We start from the raw sequence: 20,689 nt of genomic DNA, 5'->3' as shown, positions 1-20,689 counted from the left end.
AGTGTCACAAGCCTGTGTTTCTGATAACATACATTATAATTTCCAAAATAGCATAGAAATTGATTTTATAGAGCTCATAGGAGTGTTCCTTGACTATACCACCTTTTTCAGATATTCAGTTTAATTTTGCCACAGTAGAGGTAGAGTTACTTAATCAAAATTATGCCAGATGGGTTTGGTAATATTCTGCCAAAAATAAAGAATGGCTTTCTATTAGACTTACCAAAATTCTACTCCAAACTGGAGATAAGGCACAGTTTTATTCTGGCAAAATATCAGGCCAGGTGTTCCTGTCAGTTATCAGTAGCCTGAAATCCGCAACCATCCACTTCAGAAAATAAATTCTACCGCAATTACAAATAAGGGTTGCATGTGTCCTATAAATGTCTTCTATCTCTTTTGTTCTCATGCGCCATCTAGTGTTACATAAGGGAATATTCAGCTACATTCTCATCCTTGCTGAGACGAAAGCCTTAGTATAGATGCAGACCGCATGTCCAAAGCCTTCGCCCTCATTTTTTGTATGAAGCACTCACTGCTTTATGGAGGTGAAACACAGATAATTGCTGATACACATGGGATTCGATTCTATTCTAGACTAGTGATGGACATTCTCCATAATGCTCCGTTGACTTCCTTTATTTACTGTTCATCATCACATTTATTAACAGTTTCCGTGTCACAGAACTGAGATAGACACATTATTCAGTATAGAAACTTGAGTATCACAGTGGGTTTGGAGTGAGACAAGTAAGTCTGATTGGGGAAGGTTATACCCTTCACTCAGTTCCATCATCTGTAAAATGTACATCATCCTACCCATCACCATCACCATCATATCTATCTCAGAGAGCTATTATGGAGAAAGAAAAACAGGTGAAGGCTCTAGTAGAGTCTATGATTCATGGGAGTAGTCCATTAGTGGCAGCCATTTTTAATATGGTAGGAGTATCCCTATAAAACGGGGTTCTCAGAAGCCAGTATTTGGTTGGCTCAGCACCCATCTGGGCAAATCAAACAAGGATCTGTACAGTAACTGGAGTATCCTTCCTCTCTACTAGCAATCCTCCTCCTGGGGTGTACTCAGTATGGTGTAACGAGTAAGAAGGGGATCTAGTGCTCAGGTAGATCTCACACCACCCTCGCCTATCAGCCACATGACCTCAGACTTTCCCCTTGACCTCTCTGCAGTGAGGTTTCAACATCTGTCATATAGGGATGATGATCATACCTAGCACATTGGCTTTTTGCGAGGATTAAATGTGTTGCCACATGTACCAGGCACACAGCAAATACTATAGAATTTCTGTTAAGAATTTCTGTTAAGTCTAAAGCGGCAACTTAAAGCGAAACAAAACAAGTCATTTACTTGGTACAAGTGCTAATAATTGTTGTAGAACTGATATTGAACTAAACCTAAATTCTCAAGAAAGAGATTCCTACAGTAGAGAGGTTGATTTCCTTCATCTGAAATAAGTAGGAAAAGTTCTATATTTTAGGGGTTTCTAATTTATAACGTTTAAAAATGTCATCTTCTTAAATGTCTTCTCAAAAATGTCAAAACAAAGATCTGTTTGATAGAAGGATTTTAGTTTCACAATAATTTTCCCTGATTTCTTTCTCTCTGCTCAATACCACACTAAGTGCTCGTGGTTCTTTTCTCACTTAATCCCTGGGACCACGCTTTCAGGGGGAAGGGCATAACCATTTTCCAGACTGCACTGATGAGGAACTAAAGCCTTAGAGAAATTAAGTAATTTACACACGTTTACAGAGCTAGTATGTATGAAAAACAAGACAAAAAAAAAAAAAAAAAAAGACAACCAGAATCCCAATCCAGGAATGTTTAGTATGTAAAACAGCCTTTCCACTAAAATGGTTGAAACCACTCCCTGCAAGTACTTCAAAGTGAAATAATCTCCAGATCTTAAAGCAAATTGTTTAGTTTCTCTACAGAAGCTATTTTCCTTACATATAAAATGAGAGTGATTACATCCAAGATCCTGAAAATACTAGAATTTAAAGCCAATATTTTTACTTTATAAATCTGGCTGGTAAATCTAGAAATTTATTCATTTAAAATTTAAAAATACATCCACTCATGATTTTTTCTTTTAAATTTATTTATTTGATGGGGGAGAGATAGAGAGACAGAGAGCGGGAGAGAGGCAGAGAGAGAGAGAGAGAGAGAGAGAGAGAGAGAGAGAGTGAGTAAGAGAGACAAAGAGACAGACTATCCTAAACAGGCTCCATTCTGTCAGCATGGAGCCCAATGTGGGGCTTGATCTCAGGAACTCTGAGATCATGACCTGAGCTGAAATCAAGAATCCCACACTTAACCAACTGAGCCACCCTGGCATCCCTACTCATATTTCTGTTGCATTCTCTAATTGCTGCTCTAAAAGTTATAAATTATCTTTATCAGTAAAACAACAGTTTAAATTTGGTATTATCTCATTCAGAATTCAAAAGGTATAAGGATATCTGTTCTTATGCATATAGCATATTAACTCTGTACTTGGTCATTTTAATAATGCACAGATTTTCTACAAGCCTAGAATTAAAAAAACACCAATCATCCCACATGGTCTAACTTGTTAAAATCTACAATGTATTACATCTGTCAGGAAAATACAGGGGAATCAGCGCGGCTCAGTCAATTAAGTGTCCGACTCTTGATTTTGGCTCAAGTCATGATCTCACAGTTCACTGGGATCAAGCCCCCAAATAGGGTTCTGCACTGACAGCACAGAGCCTGCTTGGAATTCTCTCTCTCCCTTTCTCTCTATGCTCCTCCCCCACTTGCTTCCCCCTTCAAAATAAATGAATAAAAAAATTATATATATATAAAATTTATATATATATATAATATCCTAATACATAATATCCTAAAACTTGATGGTTGACTTACCCCACATATTCTTATTTTATAATATTTAAATATTTAATGTTAACAATGTCACCTCTTCAATTGTTTACTCATCAGCCAATCTCAATTTCTTTATTTAGGTAAACACAAAACAATGGGGAAATCTGCCACAAGTCAACCTGAACATTAGCAGAAGAAAACATTACCTGTGGCCATTTTGTTTTTACTTTTGTCAAGTCAGCCAAACATTTATAATAAAAAGAAAGCAATATTTATTAGTGAAACTTTACATTCTTTTTTTTTTTTTTAACGTTTATTTTTGAGACAGAGAGAGACAAAGCATGAACGGGGGAGGGTCAGAGAGAGGGAGACACAGAATCCGAAACAGGCTCCAGGCTCTGAGCTGTCAGCACAGAGCCCAGACACGGGGCTCAAACTCACGGACCGCGAGATCATGACCTGAGCCAAAGTCGGCCGCTTAACCAACTGAGCCACCCAGGCACCCCTGCATTCTCTTTTTAAGGACGCTCTACACCCAACGTGAGGCTTGAACTCACAACCCCAAGATCAAGAGTCACACGCTCTACCTATTGAGCCAGCCAGGAGCCCTGAAACCATACACTCTTTAACACTCAGTGAATACATATTCAATAACTGGAAAGGGGCTACTTGCTATGATAGTACTGATGCAACTATAGACAGTGCCAAACTCACTCTCATCCCCCAGAAATCAGCCTATACAGCAACCTCTGTTCAATGGCCTGGCCAAACATGTGAAATTGGTGGTGGTTTCCAAGAGAAGGGAACTGAGCCTATGACAAATTAACATGTTACTGTAGCAATCATATTTATATAAAGGAAGAAGACTCCTCCCCATCCCTGAGCAACCACTGTGAGCTCTATTATCTGTCATAGAATGCTGTTTGCAACCTCTTCACAGCACTCATAACCCTGACATGTTCATTCATTGTGCCTCTTTCCCATCAAAATTCAGGTTCCCCACCCCCAGTCAGGAATTATCCTGTCTTCTCACTCCTGTATCCTGGTGCCTACTAGTGCCTGACACATTAAAGATGATCAAAACATAGTTACTGAGTAATGAACGAAATCAAGCAAGTGGTTAAACAATGACCTTCTGCTTCTAAATATTTTTCTTATCCCTAACCCTTTGCTGTTAGGTGTGTTTTTAAAAATGTTTATTTATTTTGAGAGAGCACGCTGCATGCGTGTGCATGAGTGGGGGAGGGACAGAGGGGGAAGGAGGGAGGGGGAGAGGGGGGAGGGGAAGGGGGAGAGAGACAGAGACTGGGCGCGGGGGGAGGGAAGGAGACAGGGAGTGAGGGAGAGGGAATCCCAAGCAGGCTCCATGCTCAGCACCGAGCCTGATGCAGGGTCCGATCCCACACATCATGAGATCGTGACCTGAACTAAAATCAAGAGTCAGATGCTCAACTGACAGAGTCACCCAGGGGCCCCAGTTGTTGTCCTTTCTATAGCTCCACCCCCTAGAAGCAATCTCCTGCCTTGGTTAACAAGTATGTCTTAATCTGAAAACTCTTCATAGCCAAGAACAGCCAGGAATGATTTAGTGGTGAGCTGTTAGCTCCTGAGCTCTGAGGACACTTACACATGAGGGACACAGCTTTCCTTCCGGTCAAAAGACACTTCCAGATGGTTCCACCTCTCCTCTGGAAACTTCTTTCTGAGGTGTTTCTTATAGACTAGATGCTCTCATTCAGCAACCTGAACTTTGTTCATTTCCACCATGTTTAGAGTTACAAAGTTCTTTATGGGTTGACAGACTTGCATCTTAGAAGCACCATCTTTCATTAAGGGATACATATAATCTCCACCATTCTTACATATGACTTGGGTAAGATATACTCCCACACTGAATAACTGCTTTCTAAATGACAAGCCTATATCCAATAGACAGCCTACATCCAATCCACAGCTACCTTTAGACCTTCTCTGTTCCACCCCGAGCCCCCTCACATCTGTAGTAGAAGGTCCCACAACCAAATCGCACACAAAGGCACTAGGCTGACCATTAGGCCTCTCCGTACTCCACTGCCCTCTAGTTACTTCCACTTGGAAGTAGATCTCATGTTGCTAAGCCCAAGGAGAGGGCAGTGACTACAGGCACTTTATGCTATGGCATGGTTTATAAGGCCAAGCTTCACCTCTTGCTTTGGGAGTTGGTGAGCATAAGCTGCACAAAGTATCAGATCCCCTCCAATGAAGGCATAAACAATCAGACAAATGGTAGCCTTGTTGGTTATCATTAAGTATCATTAGGGACCTGGGTGTGTGGTACTAGGTACTAATTCTTAGCCTGGCTATGCCCTGTTGTCTCCTAAATTTCACTTGATGTCACTTGAATCAGGCCCTTTTTTATTTTGACAACCTAGACAAACCAGAAACCCACATCCATGGCAGAACAGATCTACAGACCTTCCAGAGCTCGATGGGAGAAGACCATAGTCCATGCACAGGCACAAGAGTACCTAAGGAGCTTTTTAAGTCACAGATTCCTAATCTTTAGTCTCAGAAAATTTTGATTCAGGAAAACTGAAGTGAAGAGAGAGAAACTGTATTCTTTAAAACTTTGCTCACTACTGCTACTTTTACCCAACCACTCAAGCATCCACTTCACTGTATCTGAAGAATATTCATTTTGGGAACCCACTAACTGACCTAAACCACACGCCTACGAGCGATTCAAAAAGCAACAATAACTATGTCATTTTGCTCTCAGAACAGGAGCTCTCATTCATTCACTCATCTGTGAGTCAGGCACCATGCTACAAATCTGTAGGGAACTAAAAATGAGTAAGATTGTAGTTCCTGAGGGCAGGACTGATGACAGTCCTATGGGGTCTGGTACAAAATGAAAATGCAGGGCCCCTGGTTCAAAAAGTATTAAGCATTTCAAGACAGTGACAGAAGAGCATTAAACCCAGCATAGGTCCCATCTGAACATGGGCAAAACATATTCACTTTGGAAACCCACGGACCTAAAAAGAGCATTCATAAGAGCAATGCAAAAACCAACAGGAAGTACTTCGTTTTTGCTCTCAAAAGAAGGAGAGCCCGCAGCTATGCCTGGGACACTGGGCTTGCCCGTGTATAAGGGAGTAATTTAGAACATTCCCACCTGAGAAATGAAGTTCAAACAGGCAAAAAGTGACAAGGTAACCAAAAGATACTGATCATTAAGAAAGTGTCTCCATTTCAATTGATTCTTCTAGTTGAATAACCAGTCCTAACACTGCCAACGAAGGAGCTTAAAATAATAACAATCCCAGAATGATGAATTACTGTTCTCCATTACTTTGGGGGTTTCCTGGGTGCTACTGCTTTCTAGAAGGTGTAAAAATTAATCCTTAGGAATAAAAGCCCTTCTTTGTAGAGATGACAGAGGCATAAGCAAGGTATATCCATGAGTTCATGAAAAGGAAAGGAGTCTTCATTTCTACTTAACTTACAATAGCTTGCTAATATCCTTTCTAATCTTCTAAGGAAATGCAATAAATAAATAAATAAATAAACAAATACATGTGAAAATTTTCACTCAAGACAGTCAGCTTGAAACTTGAATTAATCCAAATGCACTAAATAAATGAGCTCTTCCATACTTTAGAACATTATTCTTCTTAAACCATTTGTCAAACTCATGTTCTGACATTTTCATGTTAGCAATCCTCATGATTTCATAATGTAGAATTATGTAGTTTAAGACATCGATGACTGTTTTGTTTATGGGTCTGGGGGTCTATAAACCCAAATGTTGGTATTTATTCCTATCCTTTGAAGGCCAAGGTTGGGGGTGGGGGGTGGGACGGGAAGTACAGACCAAAACATGACCAAAATGCTTGCCCTTCATAAACACAGAGCGTAAGAGTTCTTTGTGTAGCTAATGATGGTTGAGGTTACTACATTAGCTGCCAAAGTGCCAACGATTTGGTTCTTCTACATTTACTATTTCACGGTTGCTTTGCCTTATTTGCATTCTGACAGAATACTCAGCTTCAGAACATTACAAATAGCAATCAACAAAATTAAAATGAACAGCTTTATAGCCTGCTGAAATTATGGAAGAAAGGAGACAAGTTCTCCAAGCAAAAGCACATACAGAGCAACAGGGCCTTGTATTGCTTTAAAAACACCTACCCACGTTAAGGAATGTCTTCTCCCTGCACGCAGGGAGGAAGAACCAGGCAAGAAGACCTCTCTTCTGGCAGGCACTCGTACATTTAAACTTGCTATCGTGAAACCATGGAAGGGGGATGGAATAGGAGCTATTCATGCTGTTCAAAAGGAAACCTCACTTTCAAGAAAAGAAGAAAGGGAACTCATCAAGGACGGATTTCAAATTAATTTTACACAGTGGGGTAAAAAGTGTACAAACTAACATGTCAAGTTTGCTAAAGAAAAAAATTTCCGCCAAATTGAACACAGTGTACTTTTTGGACTGTTTTTTGTTTTTTGGTTTTTTTTGTTTTTTTGAAGTCCGCTGAGAAATGTAACATACGTGCACTGAACAAGATTCCAGCTTAGAGTTTTCCTGAAAACCGAGAATGTAATGCAATCTGTATCTAATGATTATTTCAAACTTATTAGTCAAAACATCTTCTACATACCTCACTCAGCAAAGCCCATATGATAGTTTCAAAAGCATGACAACTAAGTGAGTTTTCTTCAGAATCATTCTTTTTAAGTTACAGACCAATGCTGGGGATTCTGACTTGGCAAGTCTAGGGCAAGACCCAAGCATTTTTTTTTTTTAATAAATTGTTTTTAAACTTACGAGGTGATGCTGAGACACAGCCAAGTCTCAGAGCCATCGTTCTAAACTAATGGTTCTCAAAGTGTGGCCCCCAGACCAGCATCAGGAGCAAAATCTGGGAAGCTGTTTGGATTGCAGCTTCTGGAACACCCCGCAGACCCACCAAATTCGAACCTCAGTGGAGGAGGGGCAGCAGGCTGCACTTTAACGAGCCCTCCAGGTGATTCTGATTTGTGTTAAAGTTCGAGAATAGCTGTTTAATTCAAAAATGAGTTAGGTCAAATTCATTTGTCTTGTAATTACCAAAACAAAGCAACCAGACCTTTCACCAGATTTTCTTTTATAGTTTCTGTATTCAACACACAAATCAAAATAAACCTTAGAAATTTATTTCTCCCTGAAAGGACCTAACAGCTGCTACTTTGGACACGTTTCTGTAAGCCATCACTTTGGCCACCTTGAGCTCAGTCTCTGGCTCCTTCCCTGGATTAGGACAGAGGTCAGCAAACGGTTGCTATAAAGGCCCAGAGAGTCAATGTTTTCAGTCCAGCAGGCCATATGGTCTCTGTCATGGCCACCCAACTCTGCCATTTACAATGCATAAATGATGGGTGTGGCTGTGTTCCAATGAAACTTTATTTACAAAAACAGGTGTCAGGCCAAATTTGGCCCAAGGGCTATAGTTTGCTGACCTCGGAGTTTAAGAACCAATGGCAGACTAGTTGGGGAGGGCTGGGGAGAGGAATGAAACATGCCATCCCAACCCATGAATGTACATTCTCCCATGAGCACAAACTTATCCAGCCTGGAAGCTGCTTCCAGGTGAAGGACAGCAAACTATAAAGAAGAAAAAGAAAAAGCATTGTGTCTCATTTATTCCCTTAGGACTTATTCACAGAGTTAGTGCATTCCATGTGTCTGGAACCAAACATCAAAGCCCTACCCCCATAAACCCAAGTCCGACAGAAGAAAAAATGAAAATTAGAAACAATGCACTGTGATACAGCCAGACAATGAAATGTTATTCAGCATTCCAAAGAATGAGCTATTATGTCATGAAAAGGCAAAGGGAAAACAAATGCATGTTACTAAATGAATGAAGCCAATCTGAAAAGACTACACACTGTGGGATTCTAACTCTAAGACATTCTGGAAAAGGCAGCACAATGGAGACAGTAAAAAGATCAGTGTTGTCAGGGGTTAGGGGAGAAGGTAGATAAATTAATAGAGCACACATAGAGGATTTTGAGGGAAGTAAAACTACTCCGTATGATACTATAATGGGGGATAGATGCATTATGTATTTGTCCAAACCCACAGAACATACAAAACTAAGAGTGAACCCTAAAGTAAACTACGGACTCTGGGTGATGACGATGTGTCAGTGTTAGGTTCAACAACTGTAATAAATTTACTTCTCTGGTGAGGGATGCTGATAAAGGGGGAGGCTGTGCATGTGTGGGGGCAGGGAGTACAGGAGAAATGTCTATAACAACCTTCTCAGTGTTGTCTTGAATTTAAAAGTGATAAAAAGAGGGGCACCTGAGTGGCTCAGTCAGCTGATCGTCTGACTGGCTCACGATCTTGCAGTTCACGAGTTCAAACCCCGCGTCGGGCTCTGTGCTGACAGCTCAGAGCCCGAAGCCTGCTTCAGATTCTATGTGTCTCTCTCTCCCCTGCTTGTACTCTGTCTCTGTCTCTCTCTAAAATAAACATTTTAAAAAATGTTTTTAAATGATAAAAAGAAAAGCCCATTAAAAAAAAATATTCCCAATGCATAGAGTGAAAAAAGATATGATAGGATTATCAGTAGAGGGATATTAGAATGTAAAAATAACATCAGTGAGACATCTGATACTATACTGTTGTTCCGATCATGATGGTTTTATTCCAATAAATTATACCAACTGACCCATTAATTCATGGACCTCAGCTCATGGTTTCAGGATTAAGCAAACTAATTGCTTAAGAGAGCCCATAGGGCTGAGGAAAGAAGCCTGGTCCAAAGACAGGCCAAACTCTGTAACAACAGTAACAATGACCCCAAACAGCCCATCATGGCTTCTCTCTTTGTAGGGTTCTTTCTGTTTAGGCTGTACATTCATAGAGGGCAAGTCTATATTTTATTCATCCTTGTATCTTCAGGAATTAATACAGTATGAGGCACATGGAAGGCACATAATAAATAGTGTACAATGCCATGAAAAGAATAAGTTGTCATTATTTGAGTGGTCACTAAAAAAATGCTTTCAAATGGATCAAACTGTTCTGGAAATATAGAAGGGATGACTGGCACTCCCTGAAGAAGCTAAGAAATAAATAACACTAGATCTGGATCTCCAGGAATGAATAAGACTATGCCACTTGGAGAACAAGGAGAAAGATATTCCAGGTAGAGAAAACAGCAGGTGTAGAGGCATAAAGTTCAAGATTAACACTTTCAGGAAACAAAGATCAACAAAGCTGGACCATAGGGTGAAACAGTGAGAAAAATAAAGTCGGGGGGGGGAATGAAAAATGAAGGCAAAGGAGATGTACCTTACATCTGAGAAATTCAGAGATTATCCAAACATATGGCATTGTATCCTACAACCCGGAAACGGTCATGATCAAACACTTAAAAAGCCCCAATAGATCACTCTGGCTGTAGCCCAAATAGAGAAGTATTGCAGGAGGATGCTTAACAGACCCGATGAAAGAAGTTGACTGAACCTAAACAGTGACCAGTAGAATAGATGGGAGAAAAAAAATTGAGAGGCTTTTCTGAACTTGCATGGATATTCTTTCCTAATTAGATAAGGAAGAAAAAGCTAAGGTAAGGTTCTCCCCTTTCTCATTTAGGAGACTTCAGAACAGGTAAGACTCTTGGGGCATCTGGATGGCTCAGTCTGTTAAGCTTTTTTGATTTAGGCTCAGGTCATGATCTCATGGTTCATGGAGATCGAGCCCTACAATGGAGCTCTGTGTTGATAGCATGGAGCCTGCTTGGGATATTCTCTCTCTCTCTCTCTCTCTCTCTCTCTCTCTCTCTCAAAACAAACAAAAAAACCAACAACAGTTAAGACTCTTACCTGAGTCAGGGGATAAAGCAGGAGAAGCAAGCAAGTTTGGAATACAAAGACAGACCCTATTCTGTTGTGAATAAGTTGAACTTCAGACAGTTGGGGAAAGATACAGTCTCAAATGTTTAATAGAGTAGCTTATATGAAACCACTCTGAAAGCTTGAGAACAGTGCAAACTGGTAATACATTTAATGTTTTATTTATTTATTTCCAGAGAGAGACAGAGTGTGAACGGAGGAGGGACAGAGAGAGACACACACACAGAATCCAGGCTCCAGGCTCTGAGCGACCGGTCAGCACAGAGCCTGATGCAGGCTCGAACCCCAAAACCCTGAGATCATGACCTGAGCCGGTCACACACTCAACCAGCTGAGCCACCCAGCTGCCCCATAATGCTAAAATTTTTAACAGTAATCAAGAGAGGACACACCTGTAAAATGTAATGCATTTTGAACCCAGAGTAAGAGGTGAAATGGTCACATTTTTAGGAAGCGCCCGATTTCTCCCTTACCAATAAGTACCTCTGGAAGGTGAAGGCCTCGGAGCAAAAACCTAGAAAAAAAATAAATCTTTGGTCCTCTCCGCTCCAAATAACCCTTCGTTCAGGCCAGGGCAGACCAGCCCTACAAGCTTAGTTTCTTACTGGGCTACCTTGAGTGAAAAGATACCAGAAACAGCCAAAGAGTTCTAGTGCCCATGTTTTCTCAAAAGCGGGGACAGCGAATGGCACAATTTACATCTAAGGTCAAAAGGTCAAATTCGGCTTTCCTAACCCCAAGGAATGTCTGTGGTATTGATGTGGGATATAGGAAGGGATGGTTTATGAAGACAGCATTCACCACAGATCACTGAGTCCCAGTGTCTGGGGTACAGTAAAATATTTAATGAATAAAGAAGGGAGTGATTCTATGGCACATAAACTAATTTTGTCAACCAGACTTAGGGAAGACATTTTCTAGTTTATTTAAGGCAAAAGAGGTTTTATCAGAACATCCAGAATAAACTAGCTTCCTAAAAATAATATGCTGGCTTCAAGAAGGATTCACACGATAGATAACAAAAATATTATACGTAAAATTGAATGGTAAGATTGTGGCATATTTCATGTCTTTGGGGAAGAGGTCCCTGTATTTTCTAAGTTTTCTATAAGACAGATACCAAAAATATTACAGTGATTACGTCTAGGTGGTAGGATTAGGATTCAATATCTTTGGGGACTTATCAATGGTATAGGTTTTCTGTAACAGAAATATATTACTTCTGTAATAAGAAATGAAATATAATTTGAAGAAAGTCTATACATGCCAGCTTCCACAGCCTCCACACCTCCTTAGTTCAAGTTAGAGACATCTTCTGTCTGCAACACATCTCCCAGCTTTCTCTCTGGTCCTATGGTGCCTTCTCCATTGAGCAGCCACGATGCTCCTTTAAACCGTAAAGTGCTCCAGTAGGTTCATTGCATTTAAAAAATTTAGTCTCAGAGCACCTGGGTGGCACAGTCAGTGGAGCTCAGGTCATGGGATCTGGCCTCCAGGCAGGCTCTAGGCAGAGTCTGAATGGAGAGCCTGCTTGAGATTCTCTCTCTCCCTCTGCCCTTCCCCGTGCTCTTGTTCTTGGGCCTGTCCATACATCCTCTATCTAAATAAATAAATAATTCAGTCTCTACAAGACCCAAAGAACAGGGCCTGGCCTGTCTCTCTGATCTTATCTCCTAATTTACCCCTCCCCCTACACTGGTCTCTAAATCCCTACCCAACCCACCCCCCCCCCAACCTTCTCCACCCAGCCACACTGCTTTATATCTGCCTCTAGAACAAACCAAGCAACCAGGAACAGGTCCCCAGACTTCAATTTCATACTGATCCCAGATCAAATGTTACCTCTTCAGAGAGAGGGCTTCCCTGAGTGCCCCACCAGAAGTCACACTCCATACAATTTCTTGGTCTGCTGTTCACAACACTTACAAGGACCTGCTGTTATTTCACTCATGGGCTCCTTCCCCATTTGAACCACCAATCTCTCCCATGCTATAAGCCCCTTGAGAGCAGGAACCTTATTTCAAAGGTCCATCCTGAGGATCACAACAGAGCTTGTCATACAGATGCACAATGGAACTTTTGGCAGGTGGTGGGGGTGATCGGCTGGCAAGATTTTACCTGAATGTTGCCTTCAAGTTTATTTTATGTTGTGTTTGAGGAAGTGATAAAGACGGTGCGTGTTCTTTCGCAGCACACGAGGACATCACCATTACCAGACTGTGTGATATACTGAAGTAGAAGCAGAAAATGGGAATTTAATGAGGGTTGTTCCTTTGCATGCTCTTACTGAAGGACTGCTTGGAACTGAAGGTCTCCTAGAGATTCACCAGGTTAATCCTACAACAGCTTACTTTTTTTTTTTTTTTACATGTCATATAACCAAGACATTCAAACACAAATAATATGAGAAAATTAAAGATGGAGGAGGGAGTGGAAAATACACACTGGTATGTTTCAAACCATGCAGAGATTCAGATTCAACCTTGATTTGTTCTCTTATCCTCCCATTGCTGAGGTATTCAGCAGAAAACAAGGTCACAGAAAAACAACACGGGGCTTATCCTCAAACCTGAGGATGGGTTTGTATTCCCAAGTTAAATTCCTAGCAGTGACAATCTGAAAGTTGCTGGTTGGAGTAAAAGCTGACTATGCCCTTGAAGAAGACCCAGAATCCCTGGAATTCTGGACATAAATATATCAACTCTGGAGCTAGTCTGATGTCTGGCTTCTTGCCTAGACTCCAGTTAATACTCGAGTATTTCTAGTTCTGTACGGTTACAGTTATCCTTTGCTTGAATTGCTAAAACCAAAGCTAAGAGTTGTCCTAAATAATGAAAAACTCAATTATTAAATCAAAAGCAATCAGTGACTAAGACTAACACCTTTCATGCTATACAAAGAGAGTTGATTAGCTCTTTTTAGACTGCTACAAAAAAATCTGATGAGAAGGACAGCTGAGAAAGTTCTATACAATTATTAAAATGAAAACATCTCTGATTATGTGGCTCCTCTATTGAAAATATGTGGGATTTATCCTCGTCTAAACATACTGCAGCTGAACTGGGTTCAAATCTTAAATGCTACTTGAGCCTATCTCCAAAACAGTGGCAGAAACAAAGAAGCAGACATAAGCTCTTCTTTAATGAAGCAAAAGACAGGAAATACATACATATTAGGACTGAACTTCTAATACTATTTGATTAAGAGGAAAAATGAAATTCTCTATATTTCAAGTGTTTGCTTCACAAACTATAAGGGAGTTTGTGACATCTCACCAATTTTCTGTCTGATACGGAAGAGACACTTAACAATAACAGCGGGTACAAGTTAGTGATGGACATGAAAGGATGAGATGGCCTCACCCCCGTTCTCACCTCCTCAAACGGGAAACATGACTTTCACTGGACTCATCATGTGTCATAAGTGGATACTGGGGGAGAGGAGAAGGAGAAGGAAACAGAAGGGCTACCTACTACCTAACATCCACATATGCGATAACTTTTTCTCCTGTTTTCTTCTTCCAACTGATAATTAAGACACCATTCTGGGTGATTGCTGACAGCAGCTCTTAATATTAGAACAAATTCTACGTCCAACTAGAACAGAAATGATCACTACTAATTAGCTAAGAAAAAAAAAAGCACCTCTCAGAAACCATTCCAAGAGCCTCTGGTGGGCTCAGTCAGTAGAGCGTGCGGACTCTTGATCTCGCGGCTGTGAGTTCGAGCTCCCGTTAGGTGAAGAGATTAAAAATAACATCTTAAAAAAAAAAAAAAAAAAGAAACCATTCCACAGGAAGAGTTCAAGAACAAGAAGCAGAGGCAGGCCTCAGAAGACGGTTTTTCTCAGTAAAATTCTGGGTCTTTGGGTGCTTCTTATGTTAATTCCATTGAGGGACACCTGGGTTGGTGTCAGCTAGGGTGAACAGGTAAAGGTCAGAGGCCAGACTATTAACCTCTGAGCCCCGGGGGGGGGGGGGGGGGGTGGAAAGGCAGCTTTTGTCTTGCCACAGATCAGCTGAGAGTTCAGAACTTGGGGTGCTCTGAATGTAAAGAGCCAGGATATTTACACCAGAAAAGGGAGGAAAGGAATGGATTTCTCCCAGTTCCCAGGCTAGTAATCCAACTTTAAAGAACTTTGTCCCTTCTGTAGAACAAAGCCTGCTGAACTCAAGACTGTTGGTTCTAGTCCCTGCAAAATACACTAGAAATAGGAATTTTTACCTTTGGGCAAACTTGATCCCTCACCCTTTCTTACTAGATGCCGTTCACTTGTTCATCGTTAATGGATCCCCAAGGGAATGCATCACAACACCTATTACATTAAAGAGAAGCCTTTGGGGGGGGGGGGCAGGGGGGATGGGTGAAATAGGTGAAGGGGATGAAGAGTTCACTTATTGTGATGACCAACCGATGTATAGAAGTGTTGAGTCATTATACTGTACACCTGAAACTAATATAACACTATGTTAATCATACTGGAATGTACAAATTAATGACTAAACATCAAACCCTCCCAAAATAAAGAAAGAAAATAAAAAGAAGGCCTTAGCAATAATCTGTCCTGGAATTTTAACTTTTTTTCAGTCAAGTATTCACATGAAGTATTTCCTTGTCTATTTTTTCCTCGATCGCTGCAAGGTGTGTATTTTTTTTTTTGTTTCAGTTTTGATAAGAAAAAAGTCCTATGCTGTCTTAGAGAAATAATATGCTGTTTTAAATGAATTGTTACTAATAAACTTATCTTTAAAGAGGAAATAAAGAAATCTAATATCAGACAAGAAAATATTTTTCTGCCCCGTTTGATTACAACCACTAAACGTTAGGGAATACTTATAGACCTACTATTGCTTATTAAGTTGGGGTTTACTTGGAAAAGTGATCCCTTCTCTCAAAACCTCCAGCAGAATTAATAGTAATTGAATCTGTTTATGTTCTGAAAGCCTCTTTTTTCTTTTAGATGAAGATCCATCTGAAGATGGTGAGTCCAGTTTTCATCAAAAATAATTCATTTGCAGCCGCAAAGTTAATTTATGTGTTTCTTTACTTTATAACTGATGCCTCTGTGAAGAAGTTAGCCTGATCAATACCCACAGGATATGAAGGGTGTTAATTTTTTTTTATTTTTCTTTAAATTTGTGGACTCCTGTTCTGTTGATTTCTCAGGAGTAAACCTGAACATTTGTTTTTACAAATAACCAGATAACTATAGTATGAATGTTTCCTTTCTAGTCAGCTGAAGTTCAATGCTGAGCAAGGTTGTGGTGAATTTTAATATTATTCTCCCTTGGCCGTAAGTGAAATCATAATCATTTTGAAAAAGCTGCCAATTATATCCATTTGCCTATATGGCATAAAGTACCTTTCCCTAGAATATGCAAAGAATCTTTTTTTTTTTTTTTTAAACCTCATCTTGTAAATAGAGACCTAAATTTTACCAAGCAAGTCAGGGTCACAGTTAAGAATAACAGAGGTAATAAAGAACACCAATTCTTATTTCAACGTCCTCCTGAAAGGCTTTTTAAAATCACACAGAAAGTCCTGTTTCTCAGTCTTCGTTAAAAGCAAACTTGCAGTGTGAGAACAAAGCTAATAATTACAAGATCTTTCCTAGCTGTGGATTTCAGAGCTAGCAAAAGCACGGAAAAGAGAAAAGCATGCAAATGGGGTTTTCTTTACCTGAAGTGAAAGCGGTGCACCAGCTTCGTGACTACCGTAACCATCCTTCCCAGGTCAAGAGCCGGGAATGCCAGAGCGGCAAGAAGTGAAGAAGGAAGCGAAGGTTGGAGCCGCTGCGAGAATCTTCCCAGGGCCCTTCCTCCCGTGACACACCTCCTCTCTCTGGCTCCGAAGGCAAGTGGCTCTCGCTCTCCCTTCACGGTTACCCACAAGCCTGTCATTTCTGCTCCATCATCCGGCAGCTGCCAGAAGCACCCGGCAGAAGCGTGCACACCGGGCGGCTGAGCACGAGCCCGGCGCGGAGCAGGCGGAGTGCCTCCCGGGGAGCCCAGGGCTGCGCGGCCACAGCTGACGATCCTAAAGCCGCACGTTACAGGGCGGAGCGGAGCTTTCCAGGAACGAGGACCAGCTGCGGCACAGCCCGGCGCTTCCCGGAGCCTAGTGCAAGCCCAAGCTCGCGGGGAGCTCCGGAAGCGGCCCCAGCTACTGAGCATGCTCGGCTTCCCTCGGCTCCACGAGGGCCTTCCGACCGGTGACTTCTCTTCATTTGAGAAAAGGGGTAGAATGGAGAAGCGTGCGGAGGGTCAGATCCAGTGGAGGTGATTTTTTGAGCGTGGAGATGACCTCCCGATACCCTCCCCCGCCCCCCAACCAAAAAAGAAAAAGAAGAGAAGAAAGAAGCCGAGACGATGCATTGCATTGCAGTGAACAAATATTATTGATAGGTTGATAGAGATGTTTGGAAGCTATCGATTGTTGTTTAGTCTTTAACACTCCCTGCACAATTAAGTTGTCTGCGGGGTCAAGTATGTAGTGTAAGCTGCGAAAGGATGCTAATCCTAGAAAGTTACTAGCACTCAAGATTCGGTATGGAATTGCCTATATTTGAAAGTCTAAGCAATGTCATGATCAATCCGTTGATATCTACATAAGTGAAATCTGCCTAAAGACAATGACTTTTAGTTAAACGTATTTTATAAAGTGTGAAATTTTTGAGATTTAAACGTTAATTTATATTATAATAACTTACATTTTGATGTTTAAATCTTTCCGATGGCAAGATTCAGCAGGGAATGTTGTTTATTCACGACTGTAATCCCAAATCTTTTATCAGGGCTTGGTAAATGACAAGTGCTCCATAAATGCTGGAGTGAGAATGAATTGTGGGTTAGATAATCTGTAAAATCTGTAAATAACACGGGAAGGTTGAAGTTCTTGAATTTGATATGAACTCTTGACCTTATCAGCTTTGTGTTTTAGGCTAGCCAAGTATTTGAAAATAGGAGTACACTAAATTTTTGTCATATAGGTGTCCAATGCATAAGCAAATTGTTTTTTAAATATGATTTTCATTTTCGTGTTGTTGTTTTGTGTGTGTGTCCCTCTTTCTTTCCAGCCCTCTAAGTTACTCTTTGGCAATCTGAGCCAAACTCAGGGCATGTTCTCTCTGCTACTGTTGAAACCAGGGACACCGACTACATGGCTTGCAGATAACAAGATTGTTTTGAAAAACATCTAGCCAGTCATTTCTGCCAAGTCTGTGAAGGGTGAATCCAAGAGGCATTCATGGCTGAAAGCTGGCCTGTGAAAATCCATACAGAAAACATGAGTGAGCTGGGAGTCCGGTGTTTCTTGAATCCTCAGCCAGGTGTTGCCTTGGCCCATTGATCCAACCACATAAGCAGGAAAATCCTCTCTCTCCTCCCCGGATTTTCCATCCCCTGACCTTCTATTCTCCAGTTAAGACTCTTGTGGCTATGAGTGCCTCTGGCGTCCAGAACCTTTCCTGGCTCCCCTCTGCTGGGCCTCACCAGTGCATACTCTTTTAACCATACTTTCTGAATTGCTAAATCGTGCCTCAACTACCACCAGCTGTGAATTCTTTAAGACCTGAGACAATGCTGGCTTTTGCATCTATACAACTGTATAGGTTTGCACAAGCACTGGTTTTCATATGTTTTCATATCAATTGAGGCACCGTAGGGAGTCCTTCTAATTGAAGTGGTCAATTACAAAAGTGGTGGGGTTAATTTAGGGACATTTCCTAGCAGTGATTCCAGAAGGAAAAATAATTGTTTTCAATTAAATCAAAGATTTCATAGCTGGAAGGAAGAAGTAGGCCTGTTTGTGCAGACCTGATAAATACAGATAACTAGGGTCAAGCTGTCTGGCCTGTTTCTCTACCCCAAATAGGAATAGAGGTAGGGGCACGTCTTCCATTACCATGGGTTCTATGGACACACACATTTTATTTCGTAGCAAAGATTCTTTATATCATCTCCCTTATTAACCTCCTACACTTTTTTTTTCTTTTTGCTCTTCATCATAGTGCAGTGAATCTGGTTCTCAAAAGATTTCCAACTGGCGCCTCTATTTTCATCTCTTTCTCTCTTTTTTTCTTTCTCTCTTCTTTTTTTCTTTCTCTCTTCTTTTTCCAAACTGCCCCTGGAGTTTCAAGTCTCTTCCTAAAATTTCTTTATTGTTAACAGTGAACTTTGTTGCTTGCCTTGGGAGAGTCCTCCCAACTTTCTCCTAGCAGATGCCCAATGATGATTATTCATTCATCGAATAGTCCATCTGGCTCAATAATATGTTGACTGGTCTGATTGGTCTAATTTTCCACAGCTTGACCATTCTTTGGTTAAGGGATGGGTATGTGACTCAATTTTAACTCATGAAGAGCCTAGGCAAGTCTGCAACAGACATCAGGAAGGTTCTTCTTTTCTCATAAGTGAGAATTATGGAAATCCACTAATCTCTCCTTTTTATTTATTATTATTATTTTTTTAATGTTTATTTATTTTTGAGAGAGAGAGTGAGACAGAGCGTGAGCGGGGGAGGGCCAGAGAGAGGGAGACACAGAATCCGAAGCGGGCTCCAGGCCCTGAGCTGTCAGCACAGAGCCCGATGCAGGGCTCCAACCACGAAACCTGAGCCGAAGTCGGACGTCCAACCGAATGAGCCACCCGGGCGTCCCTAATATCTCCTTTTTAAACAGGTAAGCACCCAGCCCCTAATGCTATGAGGAACCATCTTTCTACCTTGAAAAGATCAGCCTTGTCAAGAAGCCAACATTGCACAAAGTGAAAAGCAGATGGAAAACCCAGGTCTTTGGTGAATGTCATTAAATTAATCCACCTACCCAAATGCCTACCTTACCTCACCTCTTGGAATGGGAGCCAATAAAATCTGTTTAAAGGCGCTTTACATTGGGTTTTCCTGGCAGTCGAAAGCCTCTGGTCTGAGATAAGCTTTTATTTCAATTTCCTATTCAAAATGCTAAAGTGATTAAGAAATAGCTAAATTTCTTAGCATAGCATTTGAGAACTTTCTCCTGGCCCCTCTGTGTTTGTACATTTGTTTCCCATTATATTCTGCTATGCATTTTACATTTTGGCCATGCTGGGCTACTTGCTCTAATCATGTCATTTGCTCTCTCATAGCCCAGTCTGCTTTCATCCTGCATTTTCTGCTACTAAAATCCAACTCTTCCTTCCAGGTCCAGCTTAAAAGATACTTTTCTCTGAAATGAATGTTCAGAATTAATATTTTCATACATGTTCTGTGTACCTCTTGTGTGTAAGCTTGGATCCTCCCAGCAGCTGAGCCAAGCTGGGATTAAATGTGCGACAACTTTATTTAAAAAAATGTCTGGGGAGAAAAGGGGGGAGGGAGCTGGGTAAGGCTGGGAGCCTTCAGATTATAATCAAGTCTGACCCAGAGTGAAGGAGAGAGAAGTGAGGAAGGAAGCTGGATGCGGTGCAGTTCTAAGGAAAGTTCAGTGAGGCCCGTTGATGAATCCTAAAGCCAAAGTCGTCCATTAGAGGAGTCCAGCTTCTCCCAGAAATGAGATGCTTTAGTATCAATGCCACCATCAGTTTTTGCCTGGGAGAAGCCTGTGGGATGTGTGGTTTCACCAAAAAATGCTGTACGACTATCAAGGGCTATGGTCTTCGTCATCTATGCTTTGTGCAGCGGAGGGTAGGAGGCACTTTCCCATGGCTGCCATGCTTCTCATTGATCACTCATTCGGTCTTGTCCTGCATTCTATTTGTCATCTATATGAGCCTCTACTAGATTATAAACTCCTTAAGGGCAGCAAATGGGTCCATCTTTGTCCCATTAAACGTTTCACATAGTAGGGCCCCAGCTGAATGTTACTGTGTTACTCAAGCTGAATTCTAGAATATGTGGCCTCAAGCTTCTGTATTCATAACTCCCTACAAAACTATAGGGACAATGCCCCCCCAAA

The 20,689-nt window shown here is 41.1% G+C and overlaps 1 protein-coding gene across 3 annotated transcripts in view; it reads right to left on the bottom strand.

Annotated features, from left to right (window-relative positions):
• ARHGAP18 (Rho GTPase activating protein 18) overlaps positions 1-16,946 on the bottom strand; it is a 194,820-nt gene extending 177,874 nt beyond the window's left edge. For all 3 annotated transcript variants that reach the window (XM_053904497.1, XM_053904498.1, XM_053904499.1), the window contains exon 1: positions 16,438-16,946. In XM_053904497.1, the coding sequence (XP_053760472.1) occupies positions 16,438-16,931 (494 nt within the window). In that variant the 5' untranslated portion in view covers positions 16,932-16,946. The remainder of the gene's footprint in view (positions 1-16,437) is intronic.
• Positions 16,947-20,689: the final 3,743 nt, after the last annotated feature.

This window comes from Panthera pardus, unplaced genomic scaffold (assembly GCF_024362965.1).
Source record: "Panthera pardus isolate Hobbes unplaced genomic scaffold, ASM2436296v1 HiC_scaffold_17, whole genome shotgun sequence".
Classification (NCBI taxonomy): domain Eukaryota; kingdom Metazoa; phylum Chordata; class Mammalia; order Carnivora; family Felidae; genus Panthera; species Panthera pardus.
This window is presented reverse-complemented; position numbering and strand designations above follow the sequence as displayed.